This window comes from Mastigoproctus giganteus, chromosome 6, assembly GCF_048544385.1.
Source record: "Mastigoproctus giganteus isolate SK-2022 chromosome 6, ASM4854438v1, whole genome shotgun sequence".
Taxonomy (NCBI): Eukaryota; Metazoa; Arthropoda; class Arachnida; order Uropygi; family Thelyphonidae; genus Mastigoproctus; species Mastigoproctus giganteus.
The window spans coordinates 213,944,957-213,959,060 of record NC_143580.1 but is presented as its reverse complement, the minus strand read 5'-3'; the positions used below and the strand labels follow the sequence as shown (position 1 = coordinate 213,959,060).

General features: G+C 36.9%; 1 protein-coding gene across 8 annotated transcripts in view; it reads right to left on the bottom strand.

The window, feature by feature from the left end:
* Positions 1-14,104, bottom strand: part of Ufd4 (ubiquitin fusion-degradation 4-like) — a 729,475-nt gene that overhangs the window by 79,639 nt on the left and 635,732 nt on the right. For all 8 annotated transcript variants that reach the window (XM_090376711.1, XM_090376719.1, XM_090376714.1 and 5 more), the window contains one exon: positions 447-628. In XM_090376711.1, the coding sequence (XP_090232837.1) occupies positions 447-628 (182 nt within the window). The remainder of the gene's footprint in view (positions 1-446; positions 629-14,104) is intronic.

Below are 14,104 nucleotides of genomic sequence, written 5' to 3'. Positions count from 1 at the left end.
ACTAACGTACACACAACAGTAATATCAAAAACAGTTTCATTCATGTATACAAAATGCAAATTTGAATATGGTAAATACAATGTGTGTACAGAAAGGATACTCTCTCTTGACAATTAAAAATGTACTCTCCCTCCATGACACTTGGGGGGGGGGGAATACATTTTAAATTGCAAATCATAACAGATTCGAAAGAAGGACATCCTAGAAAGTTTTCCTATGCTTTGGGAAAACAAAAATAACAGTAGAATTATGTTATAGATGAATATAAAGAATGCTTTAAGAGACATTGCTTACAAAAAAATGGTGTGAAGAAATAATGTACATAGGAGTTTTGTAAATGGCGTACATAAATACATGAGAATCACCTTACAATTATATTAAGACAAAAATAAATGTTATACATTGTAATAAAAGTAATAGAAAACTTCACAGAAATGTGTACATACTCAAGATCTTCTACCCGAACAGGCAATCCTGGATGTCCATGATCATCTGTGAAAGGAATAGTAAGATTGCGAAGCTGATTAGTACGATCATCCTTACTTAAGGTCCTATCTGCTAAAATTCGATGCTTCTGACTAGCCAATTCTTCCAACTGCTTTAAAAACCGAGCCTGGTGGTGATTTACCTTATAAACAGGAAAGTACACTAATTATTACTTTATAAATTTTCTTTCAGAGATGTGAAGACAAAATGCATATTTTTTAAAAGCATACATTAAATATACTTCTACAAAGTCTATCAGAAACAACTAACACATTCTGATAGCAAACAATTATTTTATTGCAAAAATGCTGAACAAACTCACTTATATATACAAAGGGTACTAGGAAAGTTTTGCAATACAGCTTTGTTTATTTAATTTTTTCAAAGTAATTTCCTCTACATTCAATACACCTCTCCATCCTCCGAAACCAATCTTTAAACCAGTTCTGCCAAGTTTCACTAGGGAGTAAAGCACACTCGTTGTCCCAAGCCCGTAGAAGGTCCTCATCACTGGAAAACCGCCTCCCTTTTAGCTTCATTTTCACATGCGGGAACAGTGCAAAGTCGCAGGGAGCAAGGTCTGGACTGTAGGGAGGGTGCTCGAGAAGTTTCAGTCCTGTCATGGTCAAATATTCGGTGCAGGCTTTGGCGCGGTGAGCTGCAGCATTATCGTGATGGAGGTACCAGGTGTCCATTCTTGACTTTGGCCGCAGGTTCTTCATAGATTCAATGACTTTAGGCAGGCATTGTTCAGTATACCACTTAGCTGTGACTGTCTTCTGCGTGTCCAAAACGACACGTTCCACAATTCCACTCGATTTGAAAAATACAGCTATCATTTTCTTCTTTACAGATTGGGATTTTCTGACAATTACGGGTGTGTCGTCATCATCAAAGAACCAAACTTTGTTTTGAGCCTTGGTCGGCAGATCGTAATAGTACAGCCAAGTCTCGTCACCTGTCACGATGTTGTTCACATACCGAGATTGTCCCTTATCAAACTTTTTTAACATCTCCCGGCACCAAGTCACACGTCGTGTCATCTGCTCTTCAGTCAGTTGATGCGGCACCCAGAGAGAACAAAGTTTCTTCACGTACAAATGATCTTGCAGAATCGAACGAATTGCTGGTGCATTTAGGCACAAAGTATCCTCTATCTGTTGGTAGGTCACTCTCCTGTTTTCGTCAAGCATTTTCCTCACAGCAGTAACGTTTTCCTCCGTAACTGACGTTCGTGGCCTTCCCGGCCTCTCAGAATCCTCCAGAGTGAAATTTCCCCTTTGGAATTCTCTATACCACCTGAATATCGTTGTACGATGTGGACAATCATCATCTAGTGCAAGAGTCATTTCTTCTAAGCACTGGTCTATGGTTAAACCACGCACGAAATTGTACTGCAAAACTGTCCTTATCTCATTTCGTGACCACGATGCCATCGCAAGCACTTTACACTCTCACTACTAACGAATAACTGAGCCCATCGACTTGGCGCGGCGGCTACTATGCACGTATGAACATGTCTCAACATGCAGCAACAAGCAGCTTCCTGTGATTCATTGTTGCGTCATATTGCAAAACTTTCCTAGTACCCTTTGTGTGTGTGTGTGTGTATATATATATATATATATATATATATACACACCTGCTTTATACATTTGGGAGTTTTATCTTGAAAATATTGAATGTAATGAATGTGCCTCTTTTCAATGTTCAAGAATATATCGTGATATAGTCTCGAATACTGGATGATTGAGATGTTTTCCTGTGCCGATAGATGTGTCGTGGTTGATGGTTTTGGGGTCAGGTTGGGGCCTCGATGGTATAGAACACATTAAGATGAAGTTTATGAATTTTTTATAATTTATTTATTTCACAGGATTAGGATAAGAAGGCTGCCTATAAAGAAATCAAGGTAATCCCTGTATAATTAACTAATAATTAAAAGAATATAGGAGATATTGAGCACAGAACAGCTCTTATTACACTAAATAAAACATACTAATACTAACACTAGGATTCTAGTGTTAGTATTAGGTGGTAAATGATTCTCATCAACCAGTGCAATATCACTTTGCTTATTGGAGGCTTGAAGTGGTGAAACCCACATTTTCTCCAGAGAAATTTTTCTCTGGAGACATCTCCTTCAACCTATGTATGGTACTAAGTACTATTGGTTTTGATATCTTTTGTGTTTGGGGTTTTCGTAAAAAAAAAGGATATGCTGAAAGGATTATAACAGACTGTTCATAGTTGTGTGGAGCTTCCGGTGAATTCATATCTAACAAAATTCACACATTTTACTGTATTCAATTTTAGTCATGGTGATCTTCCTGCTCAACACTGAAGACTGAAGTCCAAGTATTCAACCTTAAGGCATAAGCTTATGTTCAAACTTTCAGAAAAATATCATTACCTACAGTTCTGCTGAAGTAAACTTATCTTTTTAGATCATTCAGCATCTCTCGAAGAGGCAAATCAGTTATACATTTAAAAAACCAGGACACTGCCAGTACAGTTGTTTCAAATATTACTGACTTCTCATCAACTGGTGAATGGCCTCTATTAATGAACATAAGATGAACTATGAATAATGTCTTTTGTCCAAGTGAACAGCCTAGTCAAATGTAGTAATGTATATGAATTTTGTTTGAATTCAACTATTGCATTTAAATACATCTTTTCAATCCTATAATACATCTTTACACCTCTTACAGTGCCAGTAGAATTAAAACTGGCTATCTAAACTTGACTGTTTTGATCGAAGGCACATTACGTACATGGAACTGTCATCAAAAATTATGTTATATTGTAATGATATTGGTGTTCAAGGGGGTGGTGGTGATGTGTCAACAAAGAAGAAATGCTGTACCTGAAGCCTGTCTAGAAGCTATAAGGTGGCAGCCCCACCACTAGACTTATCCCGCAAAGGCTAGTAACCTATCCGGGAGACATTCTAAATACTCAAAATAAGTTCAAGGATAAAAACTGGACAGAGGTAATGGATATAGGACTACGATTAAGGAACTTAAATTCTCCAGTGGGGCAAAGACAACTTAGTTGATTTCAATCCTTCTACAACTCAGTCTTGTCTTATGTCTCGCGAAAAGGATCCTTCTGCTCCTATGCTTATCTTTGGTGAAACTCCGATTTTTAGGCAAAATGATACATCTCTTTTAGGAATTGGCACAATCTCTAAAAGAGATATATTTCTTGGCACAAGCACATTACAAATATTGCTTCCTCTGCATCTAAAAAACTTGGTTTTCTCTTTTGCTCTCGGCGTTACTTTTATTCCAAACAGCTGTTCACTCTGTACAAATCGCAAATCCGCCCTACTATGTAATGGAATATTGTTCCCACATCTGGGGCGGTACCCCCAGAATTCCTACTATGTAATGGAATATTGTTCCCACATCTGGGGCGGACACGCAGAAGACAGTCACAGCTAAGTGGTATACTGAACAATGCCTGCCTAAAGTCATTGGATCTATGAAGAACCTGCGGCTAAAGTCAAGAATGGACACCTGGTACCTCCATCACGAAAATGCTCCAGCTCACCGCGCCAAAGCCTGCACCGAATATTTGACCATGACAGGACTGAAACTTCTCGAGCACCCTCCCTACAGTCCAGACCTTGCTCCCTGCGACTTTGCACTGTTCCCGCATGTGAAAATGAAGCTAAAAGGGAGGCGGTTTTCCAGTGATGAGGACCTTCTACGGGCTTGGGACAACGAATGTGCTTTAACTCTCCAGTGAAACTTGGCAGAACTGGTTTAAAGATTGGTTTCGGAGGATGGAGAGGTGTACTGAATGTAGAGGAAATTACTTTGAAAAAATTAAATAAACAAAGCTGTATTGCAAAACTTTCCTAGTACCCTTTGTAGTGCAAGAATCATCTTCACCTCTGCCTGCAGCTACTTTTAACCTTTTAGTCTGTGAATCCCCCCCCAAGCTAGCAGTTTTCCGACCCACCTAACATTGCCTCGATAGCATCAGCAAATATTCTTGCACTCTTTCTATTTAAGTGTATCCCATCCCTGTAGAAGCAGTCTCTCCTGTTAACAAGCACAGGCCATGCTGAAAAAAATTTTACCCCTTGAGCCTTGCGCATTCCCTCCAGGGCCAAACTGATTGACAAGGTTCTCATCATGTATTCCCTCCTATCATGTCTGGGCAGAATTGCAGACACTTTCAAATTTAACCCTAACTCATGACTTTATTGCAACATCGACCTGTGCTTGTTAAGTAAATCTGCAGATCTCCTACTGTTAATGTCATTGGTGCCAACGTGTACAACAATATCACCTTTTGTGCCCTTAAAAGATGATATATGCTTTACAACATCATCAACTTTTGCCCCTGGCAGACATGCCCTGGTCCTATTCCATCTATCCTTTTTACACAATATATTTCCCGTCTCCCTGACATTAGAGTCACCAACAATAATTAGTTCCTTTGGGACCAGTGCATTCTGCCTTGGAAATTTCCGCTATGTTGCCTGATGCCCAGAAGTGAGCTGCCTGAGAGCTTGCCTGGCCCCTCTATGAGGCAGCGGATCAGATTTCGATGAACAATTTTCCCAATGTATTCGCAATCTCCACTGGTTTTGTAACATCACAACTGTTCACAGTGAGTATGGGAAGGTTGATGCATGGATGTTTTGAGTACATACGTTGTATTTTGGCCGATATTGTTTGCATTTTTGAAGTTCTTGTAATGTGCAGGTTAAAAACGTCTCCATGCTTTCCTTTTGCAGTAGTCTGCCTAATATGTTTTGCTATTGACCGAGCCTGTTTAAAGTGGATGAGATTTACAGTTGGTGGAAACTTTCTGAAGATATTCCCTCTTTCTTTTCTTATCCATGCTGCATTCATTATTCCACCACAATTTTGAGCATGCTGATATTTTGTTGAATTGCTTGGTTTGCAGCCTATAGTATTTGGTTAGATATATATTTTGTGGCCAAGTTTGTGGATGTTTGTTGGCCTTGCGTTTCTTCTAGTATCGCTAACTGCTTGTATATATTCCAGTTTGCTTTGAAAAATGTTCCATTTGGCAGTTCAGTTAGAATGATTGGGAATGCTTGCATCAATCTGACATATCACTGGATAATGGTCACTACCCAGCAGGTTGCTATCAATAGTCCATCTAAATAGAGGATATATGGATGCTGAGCATAGAGAGACATCAATAGCTGAAGTAGATCCTGTAGGTAAATGTATAAGTGTGCACACCATTATTGAAAGTAATCAGATTGTGCCGGTCAAGTAATTTTCTATAATTTGTCCACGTTTGTCCATGTTTTGATTTCCCCATAATGGATGGTGACTATTGAGGTCCCCTAGGATGAAGTAGGGTTGAGGAAGTTGTAGCACTAATTCTTCTAGGTTGGCATAGCTTATATTTTTATTAGGAGGTACGTATAGTGAGACGATAGTCAAGTCAAAATTAATGTAGACTCATACTGCAACTGTCTCAAGGTTTGTTTTTAATGGGAGTAGTTTGGAGGGTATTGAGTGTTGATTATCAACCCTACACCACCATGTGCCAGATTGTTAGGGTTATGTACAACATGATTTTGCCGACGAATTATATAGTTCCAGAGAGAAACAGTAATATGTGGGATTACATTGATTTTTGTAGGCAGAAGGCGATAGGATCATATTGTGTGAGGAGATCTTGGATGCCATTTAAATTACTGTGATATCCTCTACAGTTCCACTGCAGAAATGTAAGCATTATTTGGGTTTAGTAGAACCCTTGATTTGTTTCGGTCAGGTTTTCCCTTTTCCTTCTTTGGAAAGTATGGTTTTTCTGTGTCCGTACCCTCATCAGTGAATAGCATTAATTGAGGCATATGATGCAAGAAAACAAGTTTATACAGCTTCAGCCAAAAAAAAAAAAAAAAAAAGTTTCCATTTCAGCTATCTGGTCATTGGAAATGTTTGTCTAGTTCAGCCTTAAATTAATTTAAGCTATCAACTTCCACAACAACAGATGGAAGTCTGTTCCAGCTCAACTACCACCTGGCTAAAGGCAAACTTCCACACATCTATTCTACAACTGTCTTTCCTCAATTTGAATCTATACCCCATCAGGTTCTTAATATGAGTAAGTGGAAGAATCCCATAAGCATTGGGCCTGCTCAAACCATTCAAGGCCTTATACATCTCAATCAGATGTTATATCTCATATTAAAAAAAGTGGACAATTGCAACACCCATACCAGAGGTGAAATTCAAACCCATCATGTTAATTTCTTAGTGAAGTATGTTACCCCCCCCCCCCCGCCCAATGGATCAATCTGGCAATACGAGTTAACATTTTGACATTATGCTGGCAACCACTGTTCTGTGGAAATTACAGGGAATCAGAGCTACTGTACTATCTAATAAAAATAACACATTTCCCCCTGAATACTTACGGTAAGTATAACCTAAAAAAAAACTGGAAAACTGAAACTGAATCAGCAAGTGCTGAATTCCAAACATGCCAAATTTACAAAGTCCTACTGTATGACTGGAAAATCTCAATTTAATGAATTGTATGGGGTTGAGAGAGAGGGCTATAGTTCACTAGCTGCAGAGTATACAGTATGTGCAGAAATAAATGTAAATTTTTATTTATTTATTAATAATTTTATTAGATAGTATGAATCAGAGCTGTACTACTCAATATGTTCTACATTGATAATAATATTAGTAAAATATTAAGAGGAGTTTACCTCAATATAGTGTGTAGAACACTTCTGTATGATACCCTCCAGAAATTAAAACGGAAAAAACGAAAAAAATCGACAACTTACCGGTACATTAGAGTAAAATATAAATAATTAAATAAACAATTTAACACAATTCAAATCAATATAAAACAATTAAAAATCAAATTAACGCAATTAAAAGAATCAAACGAAAATATTCAAAACGATTTTCCTTCCTGAAGCTGACAATGCTTTTCAACCGTATGTCGTGATCACAGGAATGAAAATTACTGAATCGGGTTAAACCTGATACTTAAATAGAGATTATTTGTCTTCGCGCATGCGCGTAAAGGTCCACGCATCGGAGATCAAATATGGCCGCCGAACATTAACCGAATTCTCGTGTAATTTAATTTCAATGGTTTCCGCAATTAATAGTCGCGTATAATTACGTTGAACGCTAAGAATTTTGGCCTCGTTAAATAAAAAAGTATGTTTTTCGTTAATGGCACGAAAGGCTAATTCTGACGCTGCTGAACGAGAAGCACGAACTGAGGCTTCATGTTAATTTACACGAATATTAAGAGAAAATCGGGTCGAACCCTGATAAGATGAGTCGCAATCACCGCAAGAAATGTTCTATACCAGATCATTAATTTGTGTAACTTCCATATTGGCCAAGCTACAATTTTAAATTCGGTATCTTTAAAGAATCTGTTAAGCTGTTTGTGCCACTGTTCAACATATGGGATAGAAATAAAGTATTTTTTGATATTACTATTGTTGATTGGTTTAGTATTTTGTATCCTATCCTTAGCTTGTACCCTAATATGGTTTCTTGTGGTAATGGAATAACCCCTGTTTAAGAATCTGCTAGTTAATATTTGTATTTCTGAGTCCAAAGCAGAATCCGTTGTTGAATATTTATAGGCATTAAGAAATTGATTAAAGATAATCGATCTTTTGTAGGTGAACAGGTGACAGCTGTTATAATGTACAAGCATACCAGTGTTTGCAGGTTTTCGATAGATGCTAAATTGTATTATGTTCGAGTCCAAGGTAAGCGTGAAATTTAGAAAGTTTAATGACTTTGTATCCGTATCTTCCCTTTCCAATGTAAAATCGAGTCTAGAATGAATATTATTAAACGAATGTAAAATGTCTTGGATAGTATTACTATCTGTAATAACTAGAACATCGTCTAAATACCTCCCACAGTATGTGATACGGGTTCGAAACGGTGTGAAATGCATCTGCTCAATCGTTGAGAGATAGATCTCTGACATTAAGCCACTCAGGCTCAAACCCATTGGTAATCCAAAAATTTGTTTGTACACCTTGTCTCGAAAGGTAATGTAGTTAGCCTCAACTAACAGTTTAATTAAGTGAAAAATTTCCTTAATAGGTAGCTTCGTATAATTAATCGGTGTCGTGTTTTTATTTAACATATCCCAAATAATATCTAATGTGTATTCAACGTTTACATTTGTGTATAATGAGGTAACATCTAGTGAGAATAAATTGTACATTGTCGCCGAGTCTACAGTCTTTAAGCTTATTAAATAATGTATCGTAGTTCTTAATCCCAAATTGTATTACCTGTCTAAATGGTTTTATAATGTTATATACATGTGTGGCTAAGGATGAAAATGAAGAGTTCCTGTAGGAAACAATAGATCGAATAGGAAACCCAATCTTGTGTAATTTTACCTGACCGAAAAGTGCAGGAATATTGTATGTTCTGGCCTTCAATTCCTTTAACTGAACCATAGTAATGTAGTCGTTTTTTCGATAATACAGACCAACGTTAACGTTTTATTGTATTGATTGACCAAATTGGTAAACAGTGTACCTCCACTTCAAGATAAGTGGAGGTATCTGACACAACTGAATCTAACTTATTAATATAATCATGTTTATCTAGTACTACCACTGTATCTCCTTTATCTGCCCTCTGTATAATAATGTCCTTATTTCCCCGAAGTTCTCGTAAAGCTGAACTGTCATACGTATTCAATTTAGGAAGTCGCGTTTCTTTTATGTTATTCACTACTTGGTTAACTTGTTGAATGAATATATCTTTTTGTGGAACATTACGAAGTCCAAATTCAATATCAATTATGCATTGTTTTTTAAGCAGTTTTCGCGGTGGTAAATTATAATTTAGTCCTTTGGATAAAAGCGAAATCTGGTCCTGCGATAGTGTACACGAGGAAAGATTTGTAACCTGTTGATATGTCTGTTCGTTGGATACTGGGTGAGGGGGTGTTCGTGAACTAGCTGACATTCTTTGGTGGCACGTTGTGTGTCTGTGGGGGGGATGTTACCAACTCGTATAAACTTGGTTGCAAGCCCGCGACAATGTGTTAGAATTCGCATGAACGTGTCTGTTTTTTTTTATTTCTGAGGCCTGTGCTTCCCTTTGCAAATCTATGGAGGTCTTCAATACAGACCAATCGTTCGGATATAGATAATTTTTTAATTTATCGCAAAGTTTCCTAACCTGAGAAAGGTATTTTTGTTTATTCGAATATCGAGATTTTAAGGCAAGCTTAACAATATTACGCGATGTCGCCAGTGTTAGTTGTTTTATGCCTGAAATTTTTTGATTTAAATTCACTCTGGCAAACCTCGGAACGATATTGTTTTGAAGGCAATATTTTAGAAAAGAAATATGGTAACTTTGGGCCGAGTACCTTAGTGTAGATTTAATGTAATTTTGTACCAAGCTATTCAAAAAATCTCCCATAGTTGTGTGTATTGATTGTTTACTGCTGGAGAGACAGGAAGTGAATGAAATAGTCAAAAAGAGTTTAAAAATTAATTAGATAGTATGAATCAGAGCTGTACTACTCGATATGTTCTACGTTGATAATAATATTAGTAAAATATTAAGAGGAGTTTACCTCAATATATTTCAGGCATAAAACAACTAACACTGGCGACACGCGTAATATTGTTAAGCTTGCCTTAAAATCTCGATATTCGAATAAACAAAAATACCTTTCTCAGGTTAGGAAACTTCGCGATAAATTAAAAAATTATCTACATCCGAACGATTGGTCTGTATTGAAGACCTCCATAGATTTGCGAAGGGAAGCACAGGCGTCAGAAATAAAAAACAGACACGTTAATAAGTTACAAACATTATCGGATAGGTCAAGACACGTTCATGCGAATTCTAACACATTGTCGCGGGCTTGCGACCAAGTTTACACGAGTTGGGTGACATCCCCCCCCACAGACACACAACGTGCCACCACAGAATATGTCAGCTAGTTCACGAACACCCCCTCACCCAGTATCCAACGAACCGACATATCAACAGGTTACAAATCTTTCATCGTGTACATTGTCGCAGGACCAGATTTCGCTTTTATCCAAAGGACTAGATTATAATTTACCACCGCGAAAACTGCCTAAAAAACAATGCATAATTGATATTGAATTTGGACTTCGTAATGTTCCACAAAAAGATGTATTCATTCAACAAGTTAACCAAGTAGTGAATAACATAAAAGAAACTCGACTTACTAAATTGAATACGCATGACAGTTCAGCTTTACGAGAACTTCGGGGAAATAAGGACATTATTATACAGAGGGCAGATAAAGGAGATACAGTGGTAGTACTAGATAAACATGATTATATTAATAAGTTAGATTCAGTTGTGTCAGATACCTCCACTTATCGTGAAGTAGACCTGGCACTGTTTACCAATTTGGTCAATCAATACAATAAAACGTTAACGTTGGTCTGTATTATCGAAAAAACGACTACATTACTATGGTTCAGTTAAAGGAATTGAAGGCCAGAACATACAATATTCCTGCACTTTTCGGTCAGGTAATATTACACAAGATTGGGTTTCCTATTCGACCTATTGTTTCCTACAGGAACTTGGCATTTTCATCCTTAGCCACACATGTATATAACATTATAAAACCCTTTAGACAGGTAATACAATTTGGGATTAAGAACTACGATACATTATTTAATAAGTTTAAAGACTGTAGACTCGGCGACAATGACAATTTATTCTCACTAGATGTTACCTCATTATACACGAATGTAAACATTGAATGCACATTAGATATTATTTGGGATATGTTAAATAAAAACTCGACACCGATTAATTATACGAAGCTACCTATTAAGGAAATTTTTCACTTAATTAAACTGTTAGTTGAGGCTAACTACATTACCTTTCGAGACAAGGTGTACAAACAAATTTTTGGATTACCAATGGGTTTGAGCCTGAGTGGCTTAATGTTAGAGATCTATCTCTCAACGATTGAGCAGATACATTTGACACTGTTTCGAACCTGTATCACATACTATGGGAGGTATTTAGACGATGTTCTAGTTATTACAGATAGTAATACTATCCAAGACATTTTACATTCATTTAATAATATTCATTCTAAACTCAAATTTACATTGGAAAGGGTAGATACGGATACAAAGTCATTAAACTTTCTGAATTTCACGCTTACCCGGGACTCGAACATAATACAATTTAGCATCTATCGAAAACCTACAAACACCGGTATGCTACTACATTATAATAGCTATCACGTGTTCACCTACAAAAGATCGATTATCTTTAATCAATTTCTTAATGCCTATAAATATTCAACGACGGATTCTGCTTAGGACTCAGAAATACAAATATTAACTAGCAGATTCTTAAACAGGGGTTATTCCATTACCACAATAAACCAAATTGGGGTACAAGCTAAGGATAGGATACAAAATACTAAACCAATCAACAATAGTAATATCAAAAAATACTTTATTTCTGTCCCATATGTTGAACAGTGGCACAAACAGCTTAACAGATTCTTTAAAGATACCGAATTTAAAATTGTAGCTAGGCCAATACGAAAGTTACACACTATACTGAACAATCGCTCGGTTCTTTCAGCGTTCGCAACACAAATTAATGATCTGGTATACAACATTTCTTGCGGTGATTGCGACTCGTCTTATCAGGGTTCGACCCGATTTTCTCTTAATATTTGTGTAAATCAACATGAAGCCTCAGTTCGTGCTTCTCGTTCAGCAGCGTCAGAATTAGCCTTTCATGCCATTAACGAAAAACATACTTTTTTATTTAACGAGGCCAAAATACTTAACGTTCAACGTAATTATACGCGACTATTAATTGCGGAAACCATTGAAATTAAATTACACGAGAATTCGGTTAATGTTCTGTGGCCATATTTGATCTCCGATGCGTGGACCTTTACGCGCATGCGCGAAGACAAATAATCTCTATTTAAGTATCAGGTTTAACCCGATTCGGTAATTTTCATTCCTGTGATCACGACATACGGTCGAAAAGCATTGTCAGCTTCAGGAAGGAAAATCGTTTTGAATATTTTCGTTTGATTCTTTTAATTGCGTTAATTTGATTTTTAATTGTTTATTTAATTATTTATATTTTACTCTAATGTACCGGTAAGTTGTCGATTTTTTCCGTTTTTATTTCTGGAGGGTATCATACGGAAGTGTTCTTCGCACTATATTGAGGTAAACTCCTCTTAATATTTTACTAATAATTTTATTATAATCAAACAATTACATAAATACAATGAAAGGAATTATGCTAAATTTTGGTAATACCCTTTGAGACAAGACAACTTGGAGTGTCTTGATATGCACTTTGGGAAGCTATGGGTTAAGTTGATTTGGACTGTTTTTTGTCAACATTCACCCAAATTTTCTATTGGTTAAAGAGTACAGCACTGTACAAAAAAACCGCACATGCAAGGGTGGGTGACATTAAGTATGTACAAACAGTGAAGCCTTGCACTTTCATTGAGGCTTTCCTCAATATCTGACCCCTTCTGAATTTATATACATTAAAATTATATTCTGCTCTCATTTCTTTCTCTTCAACCCTTTTGTAAGTTATGCACATTGGATGCTTGAAGTTGAAACCTATACCTAGTCTAAGAGCAAAACTCTGGTTCCCCATCAATTCTGTCAAACAAGCAATAGCATATTCAGTATGCATAAAGGCATGAAGTATACTTCATTGTTTCATGAGACCTTACAGTTGCTCTGTGTACAAGCAATAGCATATTCAGATATTCATTGGCTACTCAAACTCTAGTACCAGCTCATCTTTCTGTACAGTAATCTGTGTATTTATAGCTTTACATTTTTTTTTTCTTTTGCTTGCTGTTTGGTCTAGTGGAATGGTGATGTTGCCCATTCAGATATCGATTCGCTTGGTGGTATGGTTATTACCATTTGGGTTGCAATTTAGGGCTGGTAAAGATTTTGTGGCCTCTTGACAGGTAACATTGTGTTCAATTTTGTATCACTGTATATGTTTTTTGAATTTCCAAAAGGGACACTCCTTGGAAAATGCCAGATGAGCCTTTCTGCAGTTATGCACATTGGATGTACAAACAACTGCATGTTGTAGCTGTGCAATCAATATTTGTATGTGCAATGGATTTCTGGCACTTGTAGCAGCGTAAGGGGGTTTAGAATGTATGCTTTAACATGGAAATTAAGATAACCTGCTTTGATCGCTGTTAATGGTTTAGGGTTATTGAAACTATTATGTTCTGAGTAGGAACTAGTATACCATCCTTCTTTGTCATTATTCTTCTGACGTTGATGACTCCTTGATCTTGTAGTTCTTGTTTTAGCTCTTCATATGACATGTTCATGAGGTCCCATTCAGTGATGACAGCTCTTGACGTGTTCAAAGAAATGCGTGGTTAAACAGTAATGAAAGTTCCACCAAAGTTTTTAGTTTTAGTAGTTGCTCAGACTGTCAACCTCAATCATTAAGTCTCCCAATTTTAAGTGATAAACTGTCTTGGGGGTACCTTTATGTTTTCTAGGCATTTCTGCACTAGAAATGGTGAGAGTTTGCCGATAGGTTGCTCTTTGGTT